Below are 22,698 nucleotides of genomic sequence, written 5' to 3' on the forward strand. Positions count from 1 at the left end.
CTATAATTCCCTAGGGTTGGTTTTATACCCCCTTTTTATAGATTAGCACTGTATTTTTCCCTCTTACAGTCCTCTGTAATCACTCCCATCTTTCATTAGTTTACAAAGACAGTCCCTAATGGAACAAAAAAGGCATTTAGCATTTTCATGTAAGCTATGTATACACTACCAGGCTATTTTAAAATAGTTATTTTGGGAGTTATTTCAAAATAACTTACTTCAAAGTAGCACATCCACACAATAGAGAAGCCTAGAAATTAGTCCGAGGCAGGCTTTGTTAATGTGGATGCGCTACCTTGACTTAGCACCCTAGGAAGCAGGTGAACGTTCATACTAACCCTATTTCAAAATAGGTGGTGTTCCTCATAGAATATGGGGTGGTTATTTCAAAATAAGAAGCCATTATTTCAAAATAATTTCAAATAATGGACTTGCTGTGTGGACACTCACCTTGTTATTTCAAGATAACTCTGTAGTGTAGACATGCCCATAGTCTTTCGCCCACTTATGGGGTAATGGCCTTGTTGAATAATGTCTGTGGTTGCTAAAAATAAAATGGGATATACATGGGAAATTTGTTTCTGAGCTGTCTTTGGTTGATTTGAACTATTTTTAATTATTTTTTTTAAAACCAGAGATAAATGTGGCAAGTTACCATTGTCACCCAAACAAAAGGAAATATTTGCCAAGTGGGTGCGGCCAGATGACCTAACAAATAACCCTACAATGATTTATACTGTGTCAAGTTTCAGCATAAAGCAGGTAAGTTGTTTCTAAAATGAAATTTTTACAATAGCTATTCTGATAATTGCATAGTGAGTTCAGGTTTTTTTTTTTTTTAAATAATGTTGGGTTGCTTGTTTAAAAACCTGGAATGTGGAGATGTTCACTTTGTCCTCTTCTGAGATCTATATTTGATTTCACTATAGGCCATTTTACTTTGATAGGATTATTAATTATTAGCTAATGTATATGATTAACGGAAAGCAAATTAACTAGATTTTTAAATGGTGATTCATTGCATTAAGCAATAATAGAATATCAATTTATAATTATTATGAGTATTTAAAAATGTTTTTTTCCACATTTTCAAATGTTGATTTCAATTATAATACAAAGTGTAATATTCACTTCATATGAATTTGATTTACAAATATTTGCACCGTAAAAAGAAACACAAGAAATATTTTAATGCATCTCACAAGTCTACTTAATCCTACTTCGTACTCAGTCAATTGTTCAGACAAACAAGTTTGTTTACAGTTATGGGAGTAATGCTGTCTATTTCTCATTTACAATGTCATTTGAAAATTAGAACAGATTTTCACATGTTAAAGTAGACATTGTAAACTATTTATGTACTAGGTATGTTAAAAAAATCGTATGTCCCCCTTTTTTGAGTGCAGTTATATTTTTAAAAATTTATTATTAGTAAGTTGCACTTTGACAATAAAGAGATGGTACTACAATATTTGTTTCAGCTGAATCTTTTTCCTTTTTACAATGAAAATACAATGTCATATTCAGGGCTCGACAAATCAGTGTATCTACTCGCCCGTGGTGAGTAGATTTCAGCCGGTCGCCCCGTGCAGTGGCGGCGCGCGCATGTGCAATGCGGGTCTGGCACATGCGCAATGTGGGGCTAGCGAGTAGATTTTTGCCACGGTTTGTCAAGCCCTGGTTGTATTTATAAAACATTTAAATGGTTTATTGTTTAACGGTGCAAATGAAACTGTAATTGCGACCATTTTTAATCTCATGATTGTGATTTTTAATTGTTTGACCATCTTACTTTATTATGAGTATATGAATAAACAGAGGGAAAATTTAGGAAGAAATGGAAAACGTGACTATTATACATTTTAGATCACCATATCCAAAGAGTATAGTTTGAACTACATTAGGCAGTGAGGTACTTCAGTGAGCAGCCTATTATAGACACAAGACAGCTGCCTTCTTCAGAACTTTGGGAATCAAGAGTCGCTGATTTGTTAGCTGTGAAAAGCATGGGGCAAAACTGGACCATGGGCAGAGCACGCTAACTTCTATGGAAGGGAGATCTGATAAATTAACAGCAAGAATTAAAATCAGTGTTTGTTGCTATACATGAGGGGGCACATACTGCTGCTCCAAAAAGCCATTGTAAGGTGAGTTTCAGAGCATGCCCTGTCTAGCATGACCAAATGTGTTCTATCCTGCCATCAGCCACAAGATGGCAGGGTCCACCATTCAGCTAGCTTTAATCTCTTTCCAGTGCTTCTATGGATTTAAGAATAGGGGGGGGAAAGGGGCAAATTTGGCTCCTACTAACAGTCACATATTACAATTACTTATTACAACTAGGGCTGTGAATTAATGCACGTTAACGCCTGCAATTAACGCAGGGCAGAATTAATGCATTAAAAAAATTAATGCACGTAAATTGCAGGTGTTTCCATAGGGTGCTGCATTTCAAAGGGGCGGGGCAGTGCAGCACAAAGCCCGGGGTCAGCTGGAGTTGTCTTATTGTTTAACAGTGCAATTAATCATGATTAATTTTTAATCATGTGATTAATTACAATTTTTTATTGCTTGCCAGCCCTAATTAAAACATGTAATAAGTAAACTGTCTTTAATTTGATATGTATTTTTTAACCCTTTTGAGGAAGATTAGTGGCAACTTAAGTTATTTTTCTCCTTTACCAAAGAGATAACTTTACATTGAGATACTTGGAGTTTTGTAATTGGCGGTTTTTACTCTACAAGTCCGAATATCTGTGTTGTTGTTCCATTTCCAGTCTGATGACAGAAAAAACTACTAGACCTGACAAATGATTAACAAGATTCTGTGCGGGTAAATTTAAATTTAGGCCACTTAAATGGAAACCAAAGTTAGATCATTGAGCGTGGTGGAGGTTTCTGTGGCACAACTATATATAAAAAGTTCTAATATTAAGCCACATAGAGGACTCTGGGTCAGAACCTGAAATCGAAAGAGGTTCCCCCCCCCTTGTTCTCACTGGACATTTAGTAAGCATCTGTCTCTGGTTCTCATCTAGTTAACTTCTTTTCTCTGTTTGAAGGCTGGTTTACACTGTGTCAACGGGCAAGTCTCCCGTCAACTTCCCTTGTGCTTTTTGAGGAGGTGGGAGTACACAAATAGATTGATTTAGCATGTCTTCACCAAACCTGCTATATAGACACTTTCTGCATCACTTACTGGAAAGTCTAGACACACCCTGTTGATTTTAGTTTTGAAGAAACAGGTTTCCCTAAACCTTTGGGCGTGTCTTTGTCTCTTGGTTCAGAAGTCCTTTCAATTGTTGGAAGCACTTCTAATTGAACTTTTCCTGTGTAAGTATTAATAACTGTTCAACCCTCATTCTAGTGTGTTTTGCTCCTAGACAATAGTATCGGATTGTTCTTTCGTGGCATCGCTAGCTATCAGCGCAGCTTATGAGAGACGATTCAACAAAAAGTTGATTACAAGGTGAATAGCAGTTCCTATTGAAAATCTTGTCATTTATGTATCATGTTTTAAGCCTGTATCGTAACGTTAGCTATAACAGATAGAAGGCTGGATGATGGATGTGACGACTTAACTTGGGTTTATGTTAAGCTCACACACAAACATATATATGTGTTTGTATGTATCTGAGGGCATGTTTACACTAAAAAATTATTTCAAAATAATAATCCCAGAAATAACTATTTCAAAATAGCATGTCCACACTACAGGGAAGTCTCAAAATTAGTCCGAGGTAGGCTCCTTTAACGTGGACGTGCTACCTCAACTTAGAGCTCTATGAAGCACTGGGGAGTAGTTATTCGAAATAGCAGCAGTGGAGCATCCACATTATCAGTACTTTGAAACTACTTCAAAATTAGCATTATTCCCCAAGGAAAGCAGGAGTTATTTTGAAATAACCAGCCTGTTATTTCGAAATAATGGGCTTGGTAGTGTGGATGCTCTGCTCATTTCAAAATCATGGGGGTTATTTCTAAACAACTCCCTAGTGTAGACCAGGGATGAGAGACTACATTTTGTAGAAAGTCAAAATTGTATGTTAGGTTTGAAAATCTTGAATCAATCTGCTAAAGTTAGGTTCTTCAATTCATATTTGGGCACATGAATAAACATGTCTCTATTTTTAAAGGTGAGCTTCAGCTGTTCCTGTTGACTTCATGGGAATTTGTGAGGTTCAGCACTTCAAAAAATGAAACCACTTTCTATTAGATGCTGAATATGGTTTTTGTACCCTACTTTTAAACATCCATATTTGGAAAACTTGGCTGTTCTGGTTTTTTTATCTCACTTTACTTTTCCCTTCCTTAATCATGCTTCATTCATGTTTTCACTTTTTTTCTTTGCTAACTGCTGTACAATAGGTACTACATTTGCTTCAGCATTAATGTTACATAGAATTGAGGTAATATTGTTAGCTAAAGTGCTGATCTTGTTATGATCTCCATTGGGCTTAGCAATCTGCCACATAGGGCCCACTGTGTGATCTGGGCTCGAGTTTTTTGACATGTTTTAATAAATTATTTTTAGCAAATTTTTGCCCAAAGTAATGCAGTTTATTGTCTCTTAGTACCTTATCCCGTGGGCATTGCTCTCTTAACTTCTTTACTAATGGTCTTTGATTTGCAATGCATAGAAACATTGTATATATTTAGAAAGCTATATAACATTGCTTGAACAGTAAAATATATACTAGAATGCATTTCTTTTGTTTGGTTGTGAATAACTAGTTGAGTGGGTGAGAGACTGATGTATGCAGATCTTGTTTGAAATATAAATTAAAACAAGAAAATAGTTAAATCTCTCATGCTCTGAGAGATTACTTTACATAGAAATTCAAATAATTTAAAATGGTGACATGCATTTTTAAATTCCCAAAATAGATCAAATTAATGTAACACTTTTTAAAAAAATCATACAGTATGTATACATGCAGCACGTTGTTCAGTTACATTGCATTTTTTTTTTCTTTTTCTAATAGCATAATTTATCCTCAGAATAAAAAAGGTGAACCAGAGTATAATCCATGTGGAAAGTACATGGTAAAACTTCATATCAATGGTGTCCCTAGAAAAGTAAGTAACTTCAAATATGATTATTTGAATCATACTTGAAAGCTCATTTTGTTTTATTATGAATCTGTGTTTAATTTCTAAGGATTCTAGATCAGGGGTTTCAAATGTGAGTTGTGGGGCTGCCCACGTAAGCTGCTGGTACAGAGGCAGGAGTGCAGGGCAGCAGCCGGCTCTCTGGGAGCTACATGTAACCAGTTTGGGTCACTGATAAGCATCAGTTACACATTTAAAGGGCTATGCCTTTACTTCCCTGCTTTATATACATGTTTGTAGGTTCACCATACTTACATTGCACAAGAATATTAAGGGTCAGTGAGTTACTTGTTTTCCAGTGATACATTACATGACATGTTTGTAGTGTGTGAGGTGTGTTGAGCTGGTCAGGCCAGTTTTACATAGCAAGGAGCCCTTTGCCAGCTGGTATTGAATGCTAGTAGGCTAATGCATGCATGTAAATATCCTTCCTTACATGAATGAGTCCCATTGAAGTGACTGGGACCGCTCAAGACAGTAAGGTTACTCTCATGCAAGTTGTGGGGTTGGGCTGTGTGTCTGTGCTTCATTAACGATCTGCACCAATAACAGCTTAGTGTCAAGATGAGGCTGAGCTTTTCTTTGTGGAGCCATTACAGACCATTTCTGGAGTAAAAACTCACGTGCTATTCTGCCTAATTTTAAAAAAAGATATTTTACTCATTTCAAAACCGCCACTATGTGGATTATTGTTTTGAGAAAAGGAAAAACCAACAACAGTGAGGAATAAAAACCACTGGAGATAGCAGAGGTGACGGTGTCGGATGCTGTCCTTCCTTTGGACAAATAACTATTTGTGTTTCTAATTAACTGGGTGAAGGGGGTTTGTTAGACTTTTCTATATATTAAATAATACTTAGATGTTATACAGGCAGTCCCCGGGTTACGTACAAGATAGGGACTGTACGTTTGTTCTTAAGTTGAATTTGTATGTAAGTCGGAACTGGCGTCCAGATTCAGCCGCTGCTGAAACTGACCGGTGGCTGACTACAGGAAGCCCGAGGCAGAGTTGCTGTGCCCTGGGCTTCCTGGAATCAGCCGCTGATCAGTTTCAACAGCGGCTGAATCTGGACACCTGGGACAGAGCAGCTGGGGCGCTGTCGGGTAGGTCACCTCAGCGCTGCGGGGACCAACCCAGCAGCACCCCAGCAGCTCTACCCCAGGTGTCCCCAAGTCAGCCGCTGCTGAAACTGATCAGTGGCTGATTCCAGGAAGCCCAGGGCAGAGCAACTCTTCCTCAGGCTTCCTGTAGTCAGCCGCTGGTCAGTTTCAGCAGCGGCTGACTTGGGGACGCCTGGGGCAGAGCAGCTGGGGTGCTGCCGGGTTGGTCCAGTAGCGCTGAGGAGTGGCGCTGCGGGACCAATCCGGCAGCGCTCCAGCTGCTCTACCCCAGGCGTCGTAGGCAAGAAAAGCGTGGTCTGCTGGAGGGGGAGGGGGGGCGCACTAGCTGCGCCCTCTCCCCACTCCCCCCCAGCAGACCAGGGAGACGCGGAGCAGCTTTTCTCGCCCTGGAGGACGCGGGCGGCGCATCTGGGCGTCCCGCCACTCGCGTCCTCTGGGGCAAGAAAAGCCCCGTTTGTAACTGCGGATCCGGCATAAGTCGGATCCGCGTAACTCGGGGACTGCCTGTATAGGCCTTTTCATGAGTAGCTCTCAAATGGCTTTACAAAGTTGCTCAGTGTTATCCCCACGTTGCAGATGGAGAAAGTGAGGCACAGAGTGATGTGACTTGTCCACAGTCACTGAGCCTACCAGTGGCAGAGCTTGAAATAGAATCCAGCTCTCCTAATCCCAGTTCAGTGCTTTATCTCCTAGGGTAGACTGCTGTTAGGAATTGCTGTGTTTGTCGGGAAACAGTGTTCCGTTTCCTCAGTCTGACAGAGCTCTATGAAATAGAATGAGTTTCTAAGAGTGTTTTTCCTTTAAAGAAAAGTGTAAAATGTTTGGATTATCACCTTTATGATGATTTCTGTTTGCTTATTTTGCTCAGGTGATAATAGACGACCAGTTACCTGTAGATCACAAAGGAGAGCTCCTCTGCTCTTATTCCAACAATAAAAGTGAATTGTGGGTGTCCTTGATAGAAAAAGCTTACATGAAGGTCATGGGTGGATATGATTTTCCTGGATCAAATTCTGTGAGTTGGAAGAACAATTTGACTTCTAGCTTTGGTTTTAATAAAACATAGAAACTACAGCTCTTGACAGTACGGGCACATCTACATATCAGGGCAAAACTCAAATTAAGCTATGCAACTTCAGCTACGTTGATTGCGTAGCTGAACTCAAAATAACTTAATTCAGCTTTTGGCACTGTCTACGCAGCAGAAAGTCTAAGGAAGAACACTCTTCCTCCAGCTTCCCTTACTCCTCGTAAAGTGAGGGCTACCGGAGTCGGAGTAAGAAGTCCTCCAGCTTGACGTTATTTCAAAATAATGTCTTGTTATGTAGACACTCCCTATGTTAATCTGAAATAACGCTGCTGTGTAGACGTACCTATCTTTCCTCCTTTGCATGATCAAAGAAGAATTTCCAAATGCCTGCACTGTTGTCCAAGGCCTATCTGTCAGTAATGGCCTTAGACATGTTGGGAAGCATTTCTTTGAGCTGTCATAGTCCTGCTTATCTGGGAGAGGGAATAGAAAAAAAGATCATTTTGTTGAAGTATCTTTCGGGGAGTGAAGCCTCATACTGTGCTTGAAAGTGCAACAGAGCTAGTGAAATTAAAGTAGTTTTTATTATGCAGGCCTTTTCACCATGTAAAGCTAGCTGTATCTTGCAGACAAGCTAGATTAAAAACAAATTATTGACAGTGCAGTTTGTGGCAGGATTTGTGAGGCTCCTTTTGGGACCTCATTCTTGAGAGTGCTGGAGATTTGCAACCTAATCTAGAACACTAATAACTGTACTTTAAACAGACACCAGTACACAAGACTGGATTATTAAGCCACTTGTGTGAGAGAACCATTTTCTTATGCCCAGGTAGAGCCTTGTCTAATGAACAGTAGCGCTCATATGTGCTGGACTGGTGCAGAATAGCTCTGTGTACAATACACGCAAATGAGAGATAGCTTAATGTGTCTTTTATGACCAAATATGCTTGCATTTCAGAACATTGACCTCCATGCATTGACTGGCTGGATACCTGAAAGGATTGCTATGCACTCAGACAATCAGTCTTTCAACAAAGATAGTTCTTTCCGAATGCTCTATCAGAGGTAAAAACTTGTTCTTCCTTTTCCTAGTGACAGAAGAAACTGTCAGTGAAATAGATGCCTTAATTATACTAAAGAGATAGATATAGCATGTGATAGGTCTTTGTCACTACATCTCAAGGCAAGGATGTGGTCCAAGTACATATGATCATTCATAGCCCCTCTCTGCCCCGTCCTAGGAAATCCACTGGAGGAACAAAGGAATGACTTTGTCAACAGGCTAATGGAGAAACATGGGAGCTCTGTTAATAGGTGGAAAACTGAATTCCCATTTCCAGTAGAACTCCAATTTAAAAATCTAAATAGTAGTTCCTCTTCCCTATTCACTGCAGTATGGGGAGACAGTGGAAGGCACCTCTGGAGAAAAGGGGAGTAGAAGTTAGTGGCCTCCCACAGACTAGATTTAGATTTTTCCAATGATGCAGCATGGAGCACAGGTTTTTTCAGCTACAGGTGGTAGTCTTATTTCCATCCCCATATTAATAAAAGTCTTATTTAGCCAACCACTTTCTTCTCATTGACAAGGAAGGCAGAGCACCAAGGTGATAGAATGGGATATCCGCTTGGCCAAAACATTAAAACAAGCAAACATGTACCTGATGAAAGATCTCACATGTTCTTCAGTAGATTTGTGACCTTCCAGTAGATTGACAGTCACTCTTCTGATCAGTTTCTCTGTATTTAGGCATGGGGGCTAAATTTTCAGACACTACAGTCCTTCCCTGATACTAAACAAGCATTTTTGTGCATAGACTGGTGTGAAAATATGAAAGCGTGTGCTTTTCACCTCTGGTTCTTAGAACATTTGCCCCCAAGATCATAAATGCAGAGACTTATGAATTTGTTTGTACATAGTGATTGATCCTTTGAGGCTACTCGTTCTGGTGGGTAGAAGATTTATTTTGCTGAGCATCTATAAAAAGTGATATCAGAGTAAAATTGGATCTACCATGTTGTTTTCATGATGCCAGTAATTTTCCTATTAGAGTCTCATCTTAAATATTGATAAATAACAATTAGGAATGTGAAGGACTAGTTGTGTAGTTGCTTTGCCCTCTTCCCCCCCGCCCCCCATGTTTCCTCTATCAGAAAGAGGCAGCAAGGAGGGGGGGGGAAGAGGAAGGGGTGCTTCAGAGCATCAGCGCTGTGTGGCGCCTGGGGAAAGACCACTGGGAAACACAGCTGCACTGACCCTGGGCTCCATGTGGTGCTGTCACTTTGAAATGTCATGTGGAGCCTGACGCTGGGCTCCGTGCAGCACTGCTGCTTTGAAGCACTGGTTGAGTCCCCCACTGGCCCTCTGCTCCTCGCAGCACCTCCACCTTTGAAGTGGAGGAGGTGCCTTGATGCAGTTGGTGCAAATAGTTGATAAACTCTTTGATTAGCCAATTAATCAAAATTTTACATCCCTAATAACAATTACTTTCTTTTATTGAATTTTTATGAATAATTTGTATCCTTCAAAAAAGATTAACATGCACTTATGACCCAATAGCAACTTGGAAGAAGAGTTCAGTGTTCAGTAACTGTAATGAGAAAACACTGGTCATTTTATATGTGCTAATAACCTAAACTAAACTGCCTTAATTCCTCTTCTCCCCCTCACCCACCCAGATTTCACAAAGGTGATGTCCTTATCACAACGGCAACTGGAGTGATGTCTGAGGAGGAGGGAGAAAAACGGGGTTTAGTTCCAACCCATGCATATGCTGTTTTGGATATTAGAGAACACAAGGTATCCAGTAAAACAAAAAGCCTTAAGTGTTTACTTTGTGCACCTATTAGATAAGATTAAGAATAGATTTATCTTGACAAGAGAAACCAGATAATTTTTTTATTTACTGCTTCCCTAGGGGCTTCGATTCCTCCAATTGAAAAATCCCTGGAGTCATTTACGTTGGAAAGGAAGATACAGTGAAAATGATGTGAAAAATTGGACCCCAGAACTACAAAAATACTTAAACTTTGATCCCCGAACAGCTCAAAAAATAGACAATGGTAAAATGAATTAAAATAATGCTGCCAAGTATTGTTTAAAAAAACCACACGCCTCTGTTTGACCTTTTTTATTTTTGTGACCGTAGCATCTAATGACGCTTTCACTGATGAGATCTTTTTTCCTAAACGTTCAGTTTAAGTAATTGTGAGCAGGTGTCTGAGAGTGGTCTGTTTCAGTTTCCTTATTTTTGTTTTCACACAGCAACTGGGGAAAAGCAGAAAGTAAATAAGTGCCATTTTTGTTGCCTTTCAAAGTTAGGGAAGAAGTACCTCTTACTTTAAACTCATGTTTCAAAATTGACTAGATTTCAAGTAGACTGGATCATTTGCTGTCTTTTTTAATTTAAAAGGATATTTCTTAATAATAGCTTCTGTTTTCCTTTTTTAGTCTCATGTGGTTTTTGGCCATCCTTAATACTACATAACACATTGAGAAACTTCATAATACCATTTATTAATATGTGAATGGACTCTTCTGACCTTCATTAGCTATTTTCCTAGCATTCAGAAATACATGTCCACACACTTCATATAGGCAATGTTTTTTCTTTCACCCAAGAGATCCTTTATATCTGTAATTGAGATCTCAAGATTTTCTCCATGTGCTACACTTCAGTGTACACAAGTCTTTAGTTGTTGATGCACTTGTTGATTGGATGACTATACGGGTTTGTCTACACAGCAACATTATTCTGAAATAACATAGTGCGCATCTACACTACAAGCCTTTATTTCGAAATAATGTTAAGCTGGAGGACTTCTTACTCTGACTCTTGGTAATGCTCACTTCACGAGGAGTAAGGGAAGTCAAAGGAAGAGTGCTCTTTCTCAGACTTCCTCCTGTGTAGACAATGCCAAAAATCGAGTTAAGCTATTTCGGCTTAAGCTACGCAATTGATGTAGCTGAAGTCGCATATCTTAATTCAACCTTAGTCCGGCTGTGTAGACATAACCTAAGTGGCTGAGAGATTTCTTTGAGCCCAACAGGACTACTACATAATTATGCAGAGAAGTTTCTTGAGCAATACCAGGTACTGTCTTGTTGCCCTTTCTTTCCCCAGGAAGAACTAGTGCACTGCATCAAGGAAATCAACATGGACTTCCCATGTGACAGGACAAAATGCCACCAGATCAGCCAGTTCCCAAATGTTACAATAGCTACTTCCATACATGTAGTTATTTTTTCTATACGCTAATAGCTGAGTTGCTTGTCTTCCCCATTGTAATTAACCTTTTTCTGGTCTGGTGTCTTATTTTTACAGAAAAATGGACATAGGCACTGAGATTGCATGTTGAGGAATATGGTGAAATAGCTAGGTGGAAAAACATTGTTTAGCAAAAGTAATTCCATCCTGACACTGGCTTTATAATCTTCAGAGAGGATAGCAGGTTATTCTTTTATTAATGCATCATTTGACAGTACGTGGATTTAAATCCCTTGGCTCTGAAGTACATTTATAAGGATGTTACTTCTTATGATTGGATTTTGATCTGACTAGTCTGGCTGTCAAAATGTACAGTTGCCATGACTCTGGATATTCTTTGTACTGTAAGTCTGAAATTCATCTGTATCAACAGCTTGTTACAGTACTAGGAGCATATGGGGAGTTCAAGGAACATGATTTCAGAATGTTGTGGTAGTGTTGGCTCTGGTTGCAATTGGGTGAGCAGGTGAATATTGTAATGTTAAAACAAATTAGTGTGCTAGAGCACACCTAAATGGATGTTAACTGGGATGCCAAGGAAAGATCTCAAACAATGCTAGGTGTACTTTCCTTTCAGATTAAGAACTAACTGCTAAACAAGTGATGTCTTCTCTCTTTTGGATCTTCAGCTAAATAGGTAGAAACCAGTAAGCTAAATTGCCTAAACCGGAGGTGTCTATTAATTGTGTATCAGTTGTGTCTAATTTTTCAGAATCCTGGGAGAGTAGGGGGCTGCACAGGAGTGGCTAACATTTGCCACTCATAGAAAGGCTCAAAGACTACAGCTTTTGCATTCTTAAGTGACGAGCAAACTATTCTTTCTGCTGAAGAAAAAGCAAAGGCCTAACTGTGATCAAAAGAGACAGTGACCAAATGGTGCCTTGGAGGTCAACTTTAGTCTCTCTTGACTACCCAGGCCTATTGGGGGAGTTGTTCTTAGGTGGGGGAAGTGAACAATGCAGACCTTTGTATTCAGATTTACAAGAATGGATTTTATTGCAAACCTTGGTGCTTTTGTGTCATTGTGGTCTGCAAAATGTGTAGAGCTAAGATGTTTGGAAAACAATAAAAAATATGTTTTCTTTGTAGGGATTTTCTGGATTGCCTGGGAGGATCTTTGCAAGTATTATGATGTAATTTATTTGAGCTGGAACCCAAGTCTTTTTAAAGAATCAACATGTTTTCACAGGTTGGTCCAACAGGAAAGACTGAAGTGTTAAGCTCTACAATCTAGTCAGCTACTTTGATATTTTTTTAAAGTAAACATTAATTTGAAGAGTAAAACTTCTGCATTGATCTGGCATTTTCCTTCTCTCCAGTCTCCTCGTCAGTCCCCAATTTCTGTCCGTTAACTGGAGACCAGCTTCTTCGTTGAGAGCCTGACATACCACTTTAAAACCCATTCCGCAGATTCTGTTCTTCATTGCACTCTCACAAATCCAGTCAAGCAGCCCTGACCTCTGTGGAGTTTCTCTGAAGGTGAAGTGGGTAGTGGAAAATAGAATTTGGTCCTACCTCTCCTTTTTGGAGGTTATGTAACTTCTGGGAGGTTGGACTTGCTGAAGTCTCCTACATCTTTCAGACTTGCTTTCCATCAATAGTTTGCTTAGGGTGTTTGAAGAATAGGGCATTTACCTTTACTTATGCCATCTCCTTGGAAAGTTAGTGCGTTGCCTATGCAATGCATGTCGTCTCTCCCAGATAAACTAAGAATGTATGCTCTTAAAAACACTGAAATTGAGTATTAACTTGAGTTGGATGAGTCCTATGACCTTAGTCCTAACTGCATTTCAGCAGAGATAGTGACCATAAGTCATATTCCCTCCTAAATCTCTCTGCTGGCTCCCCTTCCTCTCACATCGAATTCTGGCTTCTTGTCATCCCCTTCAAAGCTGTAACTCTGCCTCTTCTTACTTCTCTGAACTCCTCTTACTTAATAGCCGCCTCCACTTTGCCAGTGCTCCCACCTTTTTTACCCATGTATGAGCTTCACACAAACCCCTTCAGGCCTTCTCCTATGCTGCTTGTTGCCTGTGCATGGTGCAACTTCTGCAAAGGCCCTTGCCATATTCCTAGTTAACTCAGTCTTGAAGACCTACTTCTGCAGCAAGGCTCTTTTAATGTGTATATGAAGTAAGAGAAAGGATTGTGTCCAGTTCCCAAGTGTCTGGCTGCCCTTAGACTGTGAAGGAGACTGTTCCTCATGTGTCAGGAAAGCCGGTGGCACATAGTAGCCGTTACCAGAGAGGGGTAACAATTGAGACCTGCTTGTTTTTGATGCAGCATTCCATGGATCACTTCTGAGCAAAGGGGGAATAATTTAATTCTAGATGAGAAGAGCCTGCATCCCCATAGTGCTATAGGCTTTTTAGTAAAGCATTAATCCCCTTCTGTTGTGTTTTTCACATCCAGCAGCCACCTCCAGGCAACACGAGGTAGTGTGAAAGCTTTGAAATTATTATTCAAGCTGCTGCTCATCCAAACGTTGATCTGCTAATTAAAACTAAAAAGTCCCCTTGTGTATAGAATTGGATGGGCCAGTGTGTTTAGATTTTGGATCTAGCCATATTGTAATAGCTTTTAAACAGACCTACAATCATAGAAACACAGGTTTCCTTCCTCATGCCAGCTTTCATGCCATATATGGTAATAGCTCATTGCCCCATGGGTATGTCCTAAATCATGGGTTTAGCATTCATAATGTTTTCTTCTGGTCTTAGTATGCATTGTGCCAAATCCTGTGCTGTTCCTCTTCAATGTTTGTACTGCAGCTCGTCTATCTAAAAGAAAGTTTTGGAGATAGTGTTTCTCACACAGCTGTGCTTTGTAACCATTGTCATATTTGCTGCTAGAAGTTTCAGTGGGAAATCATTTAGCTTTTATTATTTAGTTTTCCTTAAATTGGGGATTTGCCGTTATTTTTAGAAATATTAATTAACTTATTCATTAGCCTATTATTATTATTATTTCTTTTAGTACTTGGGATGCAAAACAAGGCCCAATGAAAGATGCTTACAGCCTGGCTAATAATCCACAGTACAAACTGGAAGTACAATGTCCACAAGGTGGAGCTGCTGTCTGGGTTCTGCTTAGCAGACATATTACAGACAAGGTACTTTTTCTGACTCATGCAATATTGTGTTTTCTGCATGATTTATTACAATTGAAAATGTAGTCAGATCTGGGTACAAAATTGTCTGATTCGCTAGATCCATGGTGTCCATCAAGTTCTGAAGTAGCCACTATAGTTGCTACTGCTATTGCGAACTAGCCACACTCAACCGGCCAAATAGCCACATGTAGCTAGTGGCTAACATGTTGGACACCACATCACTAGATCCTAGGGAACTTCATTGTACGTCTTTTTCATCCGCAGAGGTAGTGGGGAATTCAGGTCATGATACATAAATGTATGTCATAAGACTCTTGTTTTGCCCTAAACATGGAGGTTAGTTAGTTCATTATGGTAAAATGTATGTAATTGCTCTAACTGTTTTTATTCATGTGTTTTAAATAAACATGTTGTAAAATTATTTATCCTCCACTAAACTCTAGTGCTATCATCTAGACATGTGCTACAGCTATGGAAGGCGCTTCCCATCACTAGTAAATCCACCCCTAATCAAGCCTAAAATGTACTAGAGGCTTGATCTCCTGCCAGTGAAACCCTTGGGAAAACTTTTACTGACTTGAATGGGAGTTGGAATAAGCACCGCAGTAATTATAAATGCCAAATCAAGCCACCTTTGTTAATATAAAAGCAGTGATGGACTGTGAATTTGAATTACACAGTGCATTTGTAGTAATTTGGGATCTGTGTTCAACTCATTTTAATAATCTCTTTTTAGGATGACTTTGCACATAATCGAGAATTCATCACAATGGTTGTGTACAAGACTGATGGGAAAAAAGTTTACTATCCAAGTATGTGAGTTTTTTAGATGTCAGTGATGCTTACAAGTAGATTAAGACTTGCGAGTTTTTAAAAGAAACTGCTTAGATTCATTCATGAATGAGAAACACCAGGTGTCAAGGGAGGGAAATGGGAGGGATTCAGACGTCAGTTTGGTAAATTGGACTCTGACCAGCCAACAAAATCTCAGTGGATACTTAGGCCTGAAAGACCTGAAGGACTCCATGCTGCCCTCAGATATTCCAAAATCCATTGTCACTTACATGGACACAGATTTTATATTTATTTCTCTTGTAAAACCAGCCACTGTGTCTGCACAGAGAGTAGTGATTATTAAAAGGGAAGTGACAACATGTTCCTGATTCCCTAAAGGCACAATCATTCCCTGCTTTTGTGGAATAAAAGCATCCAGTTGTGGAACTCGTGGCTATTTGCTTTGAGTGAGAACTGTGGTTGCTCAGCACCTCTGCTAAATGCCTTTTGTTTAAAGATCCAGTTCAGCGAAGCCCTTAAATCTCTGCCTAAGGCTCTGCTTACAAACAGACACATGCATCCGTGCTGTGCTTAGTAATTAAATGGGCAGTGAAAATCCATAGTTTTAGGCCCCAAATGTGGATGCACTGGTCACTGTGGGCTAAATCCTGCTTGCCTTAAAGTCAGTGGGATTATGGGCACAGCTATGTCTTCATTCCAATGGTAGGTGTGGTTTCTGTATCAGGACAGCTAAGTATATAAATTCTTCAAGCTATTAAGACACAGATAGCAAGTTGAAGTCAAACCCAGGTGGGAGGGTATCAAATGGATCTTCCCTTGCTAACTCAAGGTTAACAGTCTTGATGTACAAACCATACCTTTTACTGCAATGGAAACCATCCAAGGAAGCCGGACTAGGCCCATTGTTGGTTACAGCCAGGCAGCTCCCTATGTAAAAAAACTGAGTTTGAGATGGATTGCTGGTGACACTTCATGCCTTTTAGAGAGAGGTTAATTAATTATACTTAAACGGCCTTTTTAGTTTTACTGTAGCGGTTGTAAGGGCAGGGCCCATCATCTGCCAGCTTTTGTTCAGTGAACTCTACCAACAAGTTCCTCTTTGATTCCAGGCTTGTTTTTGCTGCAAAGATCCTTTGGGACCTAGGTAAATTGTCGTCCATTTTTGCTAGAGCTGATCTCCATTAAAAAGTGTTTGTGTTCCTTCTTCGAGTGGCCCCGTGGGTGCTCCACTCTAGGTGTCGGGTCCTGTCCCGGCGCCGCGGCTCGGAGACTTTTCATAGCCGTGCTCCGCCGGCTCGCGCATGTGTAGTTCACCAGGATAGCGTTCGCTTCTTTGATCAGCCGTGCATGAGCCGGCAACCGTCAGTTCCTCTCAACCGCCTCAGGTCGCGGTCGGAGCTCCCTGATCTCTTTTTCAGTCATGGTTTTAGATAGTTGTCTACCTGTAAATAGTTAAAGTTTTAGTGTTAGCTGTGTTCCTGTTACTTGTTAGTGTTCTCTTGTAAAAAAAAAAAAAAAAAAAAAATTCTTTAAAGCCATTTTCACTCAGAAGCGCTGCAGCGAAGCGCTAAACGGTGAAATTGACTACCCACAGCGGGGTTGCACAGGGATCAGTTTTTTCTGTAACTCTGCTGACAATGCCAGGATCGACTGGTTTTAAGAAATGCTCAGTGTGCCGTGAAGCCATGCCAACGGCTGACGGCCATGACACCTGTATTAGGTGCCTGGGGGAGACTAGTGTTCCTGACAAGTGCACCCATTGCCGTAAGTTAACTTCAAGAGCCCGGAGGGAGCGGTAGATGAAGATAAGGATGCTTATGTTTGGCAAGGCGTTGCAGCCTGACCCTACCCCCCCCCAGCAGCCACAAAAATCTCCCAGCACAAGAGGAGAGCGGCTTCTCCGGGACCGGCTGGCTCCAAAATGTCAAAGCTGTCCCCGACGCGCTCCCTCCCTGTGGCAGTCTCAACCCTGGCAGTGGCTTCTAAAGTGACCCCCAGGGGGTTCAGACAACTTGCTGGGACTGGCATAAAGGAGCCCCCACCATCCAGAGGCAGCGCGGCTTCAGCGCCGATATCGAGAGCGGAGCCGCAGCTGACCAGCAAGCCTGCACCAGCTTCAGCTGCGCGCTCCTTGAAATTGACGAACGCACCGGCACCGCAATTGACCAGCCTCCCGGCACCGGCTTCAGCAGCTTCAGCAGCACCCAGCGGATCGGCGCCTGTTTCGCCTGCCCTGGCGGTGACATCAGCACCGTCTCCTCCAGCACCAAGACCTGAGGCGGGACACGCCAGTGCCTCAGACTCGGCACCATTGCTAACCCCGGCACCGGGGGCCCTGCCAGCACCGACACCGACACCAGATCAGCAGCAGCTGACCTCTCCGGCACCGTTTCACCTTCACTCGGTGCCTGGTTCCCCTGTGCTTCGGGCTAGGGATGAGACTTCAACATATAGGAAGTCATTGTCAAAGACCCATCATAGGGACAGGTCTCTTTCCCCATCTGCTTCACCAGGAAAGCGAAGTCGCTATCACGGCTACTTTTCCCCCTTGCAGATTAGGTACAGCGGCATGATAATAGTGACGCGGTGTATTTAGATGCACATCGGTCCCGTTCACGATCCCGGTCGCCCTCCCGTCTCTCGAGATACGGATCGGTGAGGCGCTCTTCATGCCACGTCTATTATATCCAGCATGGTAGCGCACGTTCTTCTCGATACCCCTCTCCGTCACGCTCTGAACATTACTGTGAGCGCTATCATAGATCATATGACGATCGTCCCCAGCGTCACCATTCACCACCATCGCATAGGGGATCTTCTTACATCTGCCAATCACCATTAGCAGAATACTTACCTCATCGATCACAACCACTACGCTCACCTTCTCCAACTAAGAGCCCAACAATCCAGTTAGACCAATCCGAACCAGAGGAGGGTCAGTTATCGGAAACGGAGGACCCTAAGACAGAAGCTTCCCCAGCGAACTGCCCATCGTCTTCCCCGGATGAAGCGATTTGCCCAGTTGAAATCTCCCCACCGGATGATCTGAAACATTTTTAGGATCTCTTCAAACGAGTGGCAAACACGCAGGACATACAGCTAGCCGATGTGCCTGTTAAGAAACATCGCCTTTTGAAGAACCTCCGCCCACAACAATGTGCGAAAGTCGCGTTGCCAATCGATGAGGCGATTATGGAAGTGGCGGACGAGATATGGCAAACCCCAACATCGATTGCACCTACAAGTAAAAAAGCTGATAGAAAATATTTTGTTCCAACAAAGGGGTTGGACTTCTTATTCAATCACCCCCATCCTAATTCACTGGTGGTAGACGCAGCGCAACGTAGGGGTAAGGCGCCACAGTACAGAAATACCCTTTCGGACAAGGACAATAAAAAATTGGATATTTTTAGGAGGAAAGTCTATTCCTCAGCTACACTTTTACTTCGCATTGCAAATTACTCGGCCCATTTGTCGAACCATAATTTCGATAATTACTCCAAACTAGCAGATTTGTTGCACCATCTCCCAGACACCAAGAAACCACTCCTGAAAGCAATAGTACAGGAGGGGTACACGTCATGTAGCGCTGCACTTCAGATTGCTATGGATGTGGCTGACACAGCAGCTCGGGCCGCTGCGACTGGTATCGCCATGAGGAGATCATCTTGGCTTTCGTCAGCAGGGGCGCCGAAGGAGTTGCAAAGCAAGGTTGAGGATCTGCCCTTTGACAAACTTAAACTTTTTGCGGCAAACACTGATGAGGTCCTCCAGTCAGGAAAAGACTCACGCACCACTCTACGTACACTGGGAATGTACACACCTTCCTTCAAACGTAGGTGTTATTTCCCTTACCAACGGAGATATGACTTCAATTTTCCTAGACAGCAATCACGTCCTTTCGACAACCAGCGTCCTAGACAACGCCCCCAGCGCAAGCGACCACAGCAGAACCGTTCGGGTAATCAGCAGTCAACTAAGCAACGGATTTGACTTGCTTGTCGAGGATGCAAACCAATTGCCCATAGTCAATACGGAAGCTCATCATCTTTTTCACCATCGTCTACACTCTTTTTACCACCACTGGTCTACGATCACCACAGACTGATGGGTGCTAGAGGTAGTTCAATCCGGCCTCCCCATCCCTTTTCTCTCTCTTCCCCCTACCGCTCCTCCCTCCCCGTCCCTCTTCAGGGACCCCTCTCACGAGAAACTGTTGGAGCAAGAAGTTCAACGTTTGCTCACCATCGGGGCGATAGAGTTCCCAAGCAGTTTTGGGGAAAAGGTTTTTACTCCCGATATTTCCTCATACCAAAGAAGTCGGGAGGATGGAGACTCATCCTGGACCTTCAAAGACTAAACCGGCACCTTCAAAAGCAGTGTTTCAAGATGGTGACTTTATCTACCATTCTTCCGTCATTGAACAAAAAGGATTGGTTTGCAGTCCTCGACTTGCAGGACGCTTATTTCCACGTAGAAATTCACGTGGCACACAGATGTTTCCTTCGTTTCTGATTGGGGAGCGAGCATTACCAGTACAGGGTTCTACCATTCGGCCTGGCATGTGCTCCCAGGGTTTTCACCAAAATGTTAGCAGTGGTCGCGGCCCACCTACGCAGACTAGGGGTAACAATATTCCCCCTACTTAGATGATTGTCTTCTCAGGGGTACGACCTATATGGAAACGTGTCATATGGTTCGGGCAGTATCCAACGAATTTGCTACCCTGGGCCTTCTCATAAACTTGAAAGTCAACACTAGTTCCATCTCAAAATCTCATGTTCATAGGTGCACGCCTCTATTCAACTATGGCGTGCGTGTATTTACCGATGGAACGTTTTATATTAATCAAGGAATTGGTACACACGGTGGTCCATGCTCCAATTCCCACACGTGTCTGTCTACAGCTGTTGGGGCATATGGCTGCTGCCACCATTGTAGTGGGCAACGCAAGGTTACGTTTTCGTTGCCTCCAGCACTGGTTAGCCACGGTTTACATCCCGTCAAGGCACAGTGTCCACAAGCCGCTAGTGGTGCCGCAATATGTCCAGGAATCCCTGCAGTGGTGGACCAACCCGACCAATCTTCTCACGGGCGTTCCATTTCATCGCCCTCAACCTACTACATAAATAACTACAGATGCCTCCCTCATAGGTTGGGGAGCTCACATGGGCAATCTCACAGTCCAGGGACGTTGGTCGGCAAGAGAAATGCTACTGCACATCAGTGTGCTTGAGTTAAGAGCGGTGTGGCATGCGTGCAAGCATTTTCAGTCATGCATTCAAAATACGACGACCAGGATTTTAACGGACAACATGGCGACTATGTTTTATATAAACAAGCAAGGAGGTGCCCGATCCCGTTCTCTTTGCGCAGAGAGTATCCGTTTATGGAATTGGTGTATTACCAACAACACTGTTCTAACAGTTTCCTACCTGCCGGGTGCCGACAACTTAATAGTGGACTCTCTCAGCAGACGTTTTCCACACGACCACGAGTGGGAGATTCACACGGACATACTGAATCGTATCTTTGCTCGATGGGGATTTCCGATGATCTGTTTGTGACAGAACTCAATTTGAAATGTCCCAATTATTGTTAGAGCCGGGATAGGACGCCATTCGCTGGGGGACGCCTTCCTTCTCCATTGGGGGACGTCATTACTGTACGCTTTCCCACCGGTAGTATTAATTCCCAGAGTTCTCGAAAAGATCAATGTAGACAAAGCCCGAGTAATTCTTCTAGCGCCGGCATGGGCTCGTCAGCCTTGGTTCTCAATACTCCACCAGATGTCAGTGAAAGCGCCATATCCTCTGCCTTCTCTTCCAAATCTGTTGACCCAGGACAACGGATCCCTCAGTCATCCTCGACCGGAGGTCCTACACCTCACTGCGTGGATGCTGGCTGGTTTACCGACTCCGAGCAATCCTGCTCTCAGCGCGTCAAACAAGCATTGTTGCATAGTCGGAAACAATCTACTCGAACCGCTTACACAGCTAAGTGGACAAAGTTCCGAGCATGGTGTGCAGACAATAACGTGCAACTACACGACAATGGCTTGGCAATTGCATCGCTACGGGTGCACTTGGCAGCAATTAATGCGTTCCATCATAGGGATGCTACTTCCTTGTTCACTCACCCCACTACAGAAAGGTTTCTGAAGGGGCTCTCGAATCTCCACCCCCCTCCATCATGGAGCTTGGATCTGGTCCTTCAAACATTGACTCGTCCCCCCCGTTCGAGCCCTTAGCGACAGTAACATTACACTTACTGACAGTCAAGCTGGTTTTTCTCCTAGCCCTCACTTCAGCTCGCAGAGTGAGTGAGAGAGCAGCTTTTATGGCCTCGCCGAACCATACAGTTCTTTTGAAAGAATCGGTAACGTTGAGGACCCATCCGGCGTTCATCCTGAAGGTGTCTTCTGAATTCCACATAAACGAACCGGTGGTCTTACCATGCTTCTTCCCAAAACCCCATACCTCAACGCAAGCACCACACTTACATACCTTGGATGTGAGAAGAGCGTTGGCGTTTTACATCGACAGAACACGGGTTTAGGAAAACAGACCGTTTGTTGGTGTCAGTAGCGAGTCACTCAAACGGACAGCCTTTAACTTCTCAGTGTATTTCTAAGCTCATAATTTTATGTATATCCATGTGTCATTCGCTGCGAGAGAAGCCTCTCCCCTCTCGCCCCAAAGCTCATTCAACTAGGGCAGTTGCTGCTACTATGGCCTTTCTCAGTGGAGTGTCCTTTCGTGACATTTGCAGAGCGGCAACATGGTCTTCGTATGCGACTTTTATGAAGCACTACTCTATAGTCGAACAGTTTTCTTCAGATTTTTCTGTGGCTACAGCAGTACTGAATCATGCTGATAGTCTTGATTCCGGAGCGCTTTAATTCTGCTCTGTATACTGCTCCGGAGTCACCTAGAGTGGAGCACCCATGGGGCCACTCGAAGAAGAAAAGGAAGTTACTCACCCTGTGAAGTAACGATTGTTCTTCGAGATGTGCCCCGTGGGTGCTCCACGACCCGCCCTTTCTCCCCGCTCCGGAGATTTCTTCTTATTGTTTCTTTCAGATGAGCGGATGAGAGGAACTGACGGTTGCCGGCTTGCGCGCGGCTGATCAAAGGCACGAACGCTATCCTGGTGAACTACGCATGCGCGAGCCGGCGGAGCACGACTATGAAAAGTCTCCGAGCCGCGGCGCCGGGACGGGACCTGACACCTAGAGTGGAGCACCCACGGGGCACATCTCG

The 22,698-nt window shown here is 42.7% G+C and overlaps 1 protein-coding gene across 10 annotated transcripts in view; it reads left to right on the forward strand.

Moving 5' to 3' along the window:
* CAPN7 (calpain 7) overlaps positions 1 to 22,698 on the forward strand; it is a 51,511-nt gene that overhangs the window by 14,740 nt on the left and 14,073 nt on the right. For 9 of the 10 annotated variants that reach the window (XM_075921937.2, XM_089776605.1, XM_075921936.2 and 6 more), the window contains 10 exons: positions 636 to 762; positions 3,384 to 3,469; positions 4,986 to 5,079; positions 7,103 to 7,249; positions 8,223 to 8,329; positions 9,941 to 10,061; positions 10,180 to 10,324; positions 12,619 to 12,718; positions 14,506 to 14,641; positions 15,378 to 15,453. In XM_075921937.2, coding sequence (XP_075778052.1) covers positions 636 to 762; positions 3,384 to 3,469; positions 4,986 to 5,079; positions 7,103 to 7,249; positions 8,223 to 8,329; positions 9,941 to 10,061; positions 10,180 to 10,324; positions 12,619 to 12,718; positions 14,506 to 14,641; positions 15,378 to 15,453 — 1,139 coding nt within the window. The remainder of the gene's footprint in view (positions 1 to 635; positions 763 to 3,383; positions 3,470 to 4,985; positions 5,080 to 7,102; positions 7,250 to 8,222; positions 8,330 to 9,940; positions 10,062 to 10,179; positions 10,325 to 12,618; positions 12,719 to 14,505; positions 14,642 to 15,377; positions 15,454 to 22,698) is intronic. The other variant, XM_075921940.2, reaches the window with a different exon arrangement.

Source organism: Pelodiscus sinensis, chromosome 2 (genome assembly GCF_052426305.1).
Source record: "Pelodiscus sinensis isolate ZL-2025 chromosome 2, ASM5242630v1, whole genome shotgun sequence".
NCBI lineage: Eukaryota > Metazoa > Chordata > Testudines > Trionychidae > Pelodiscus > Pelodiscus sinensis.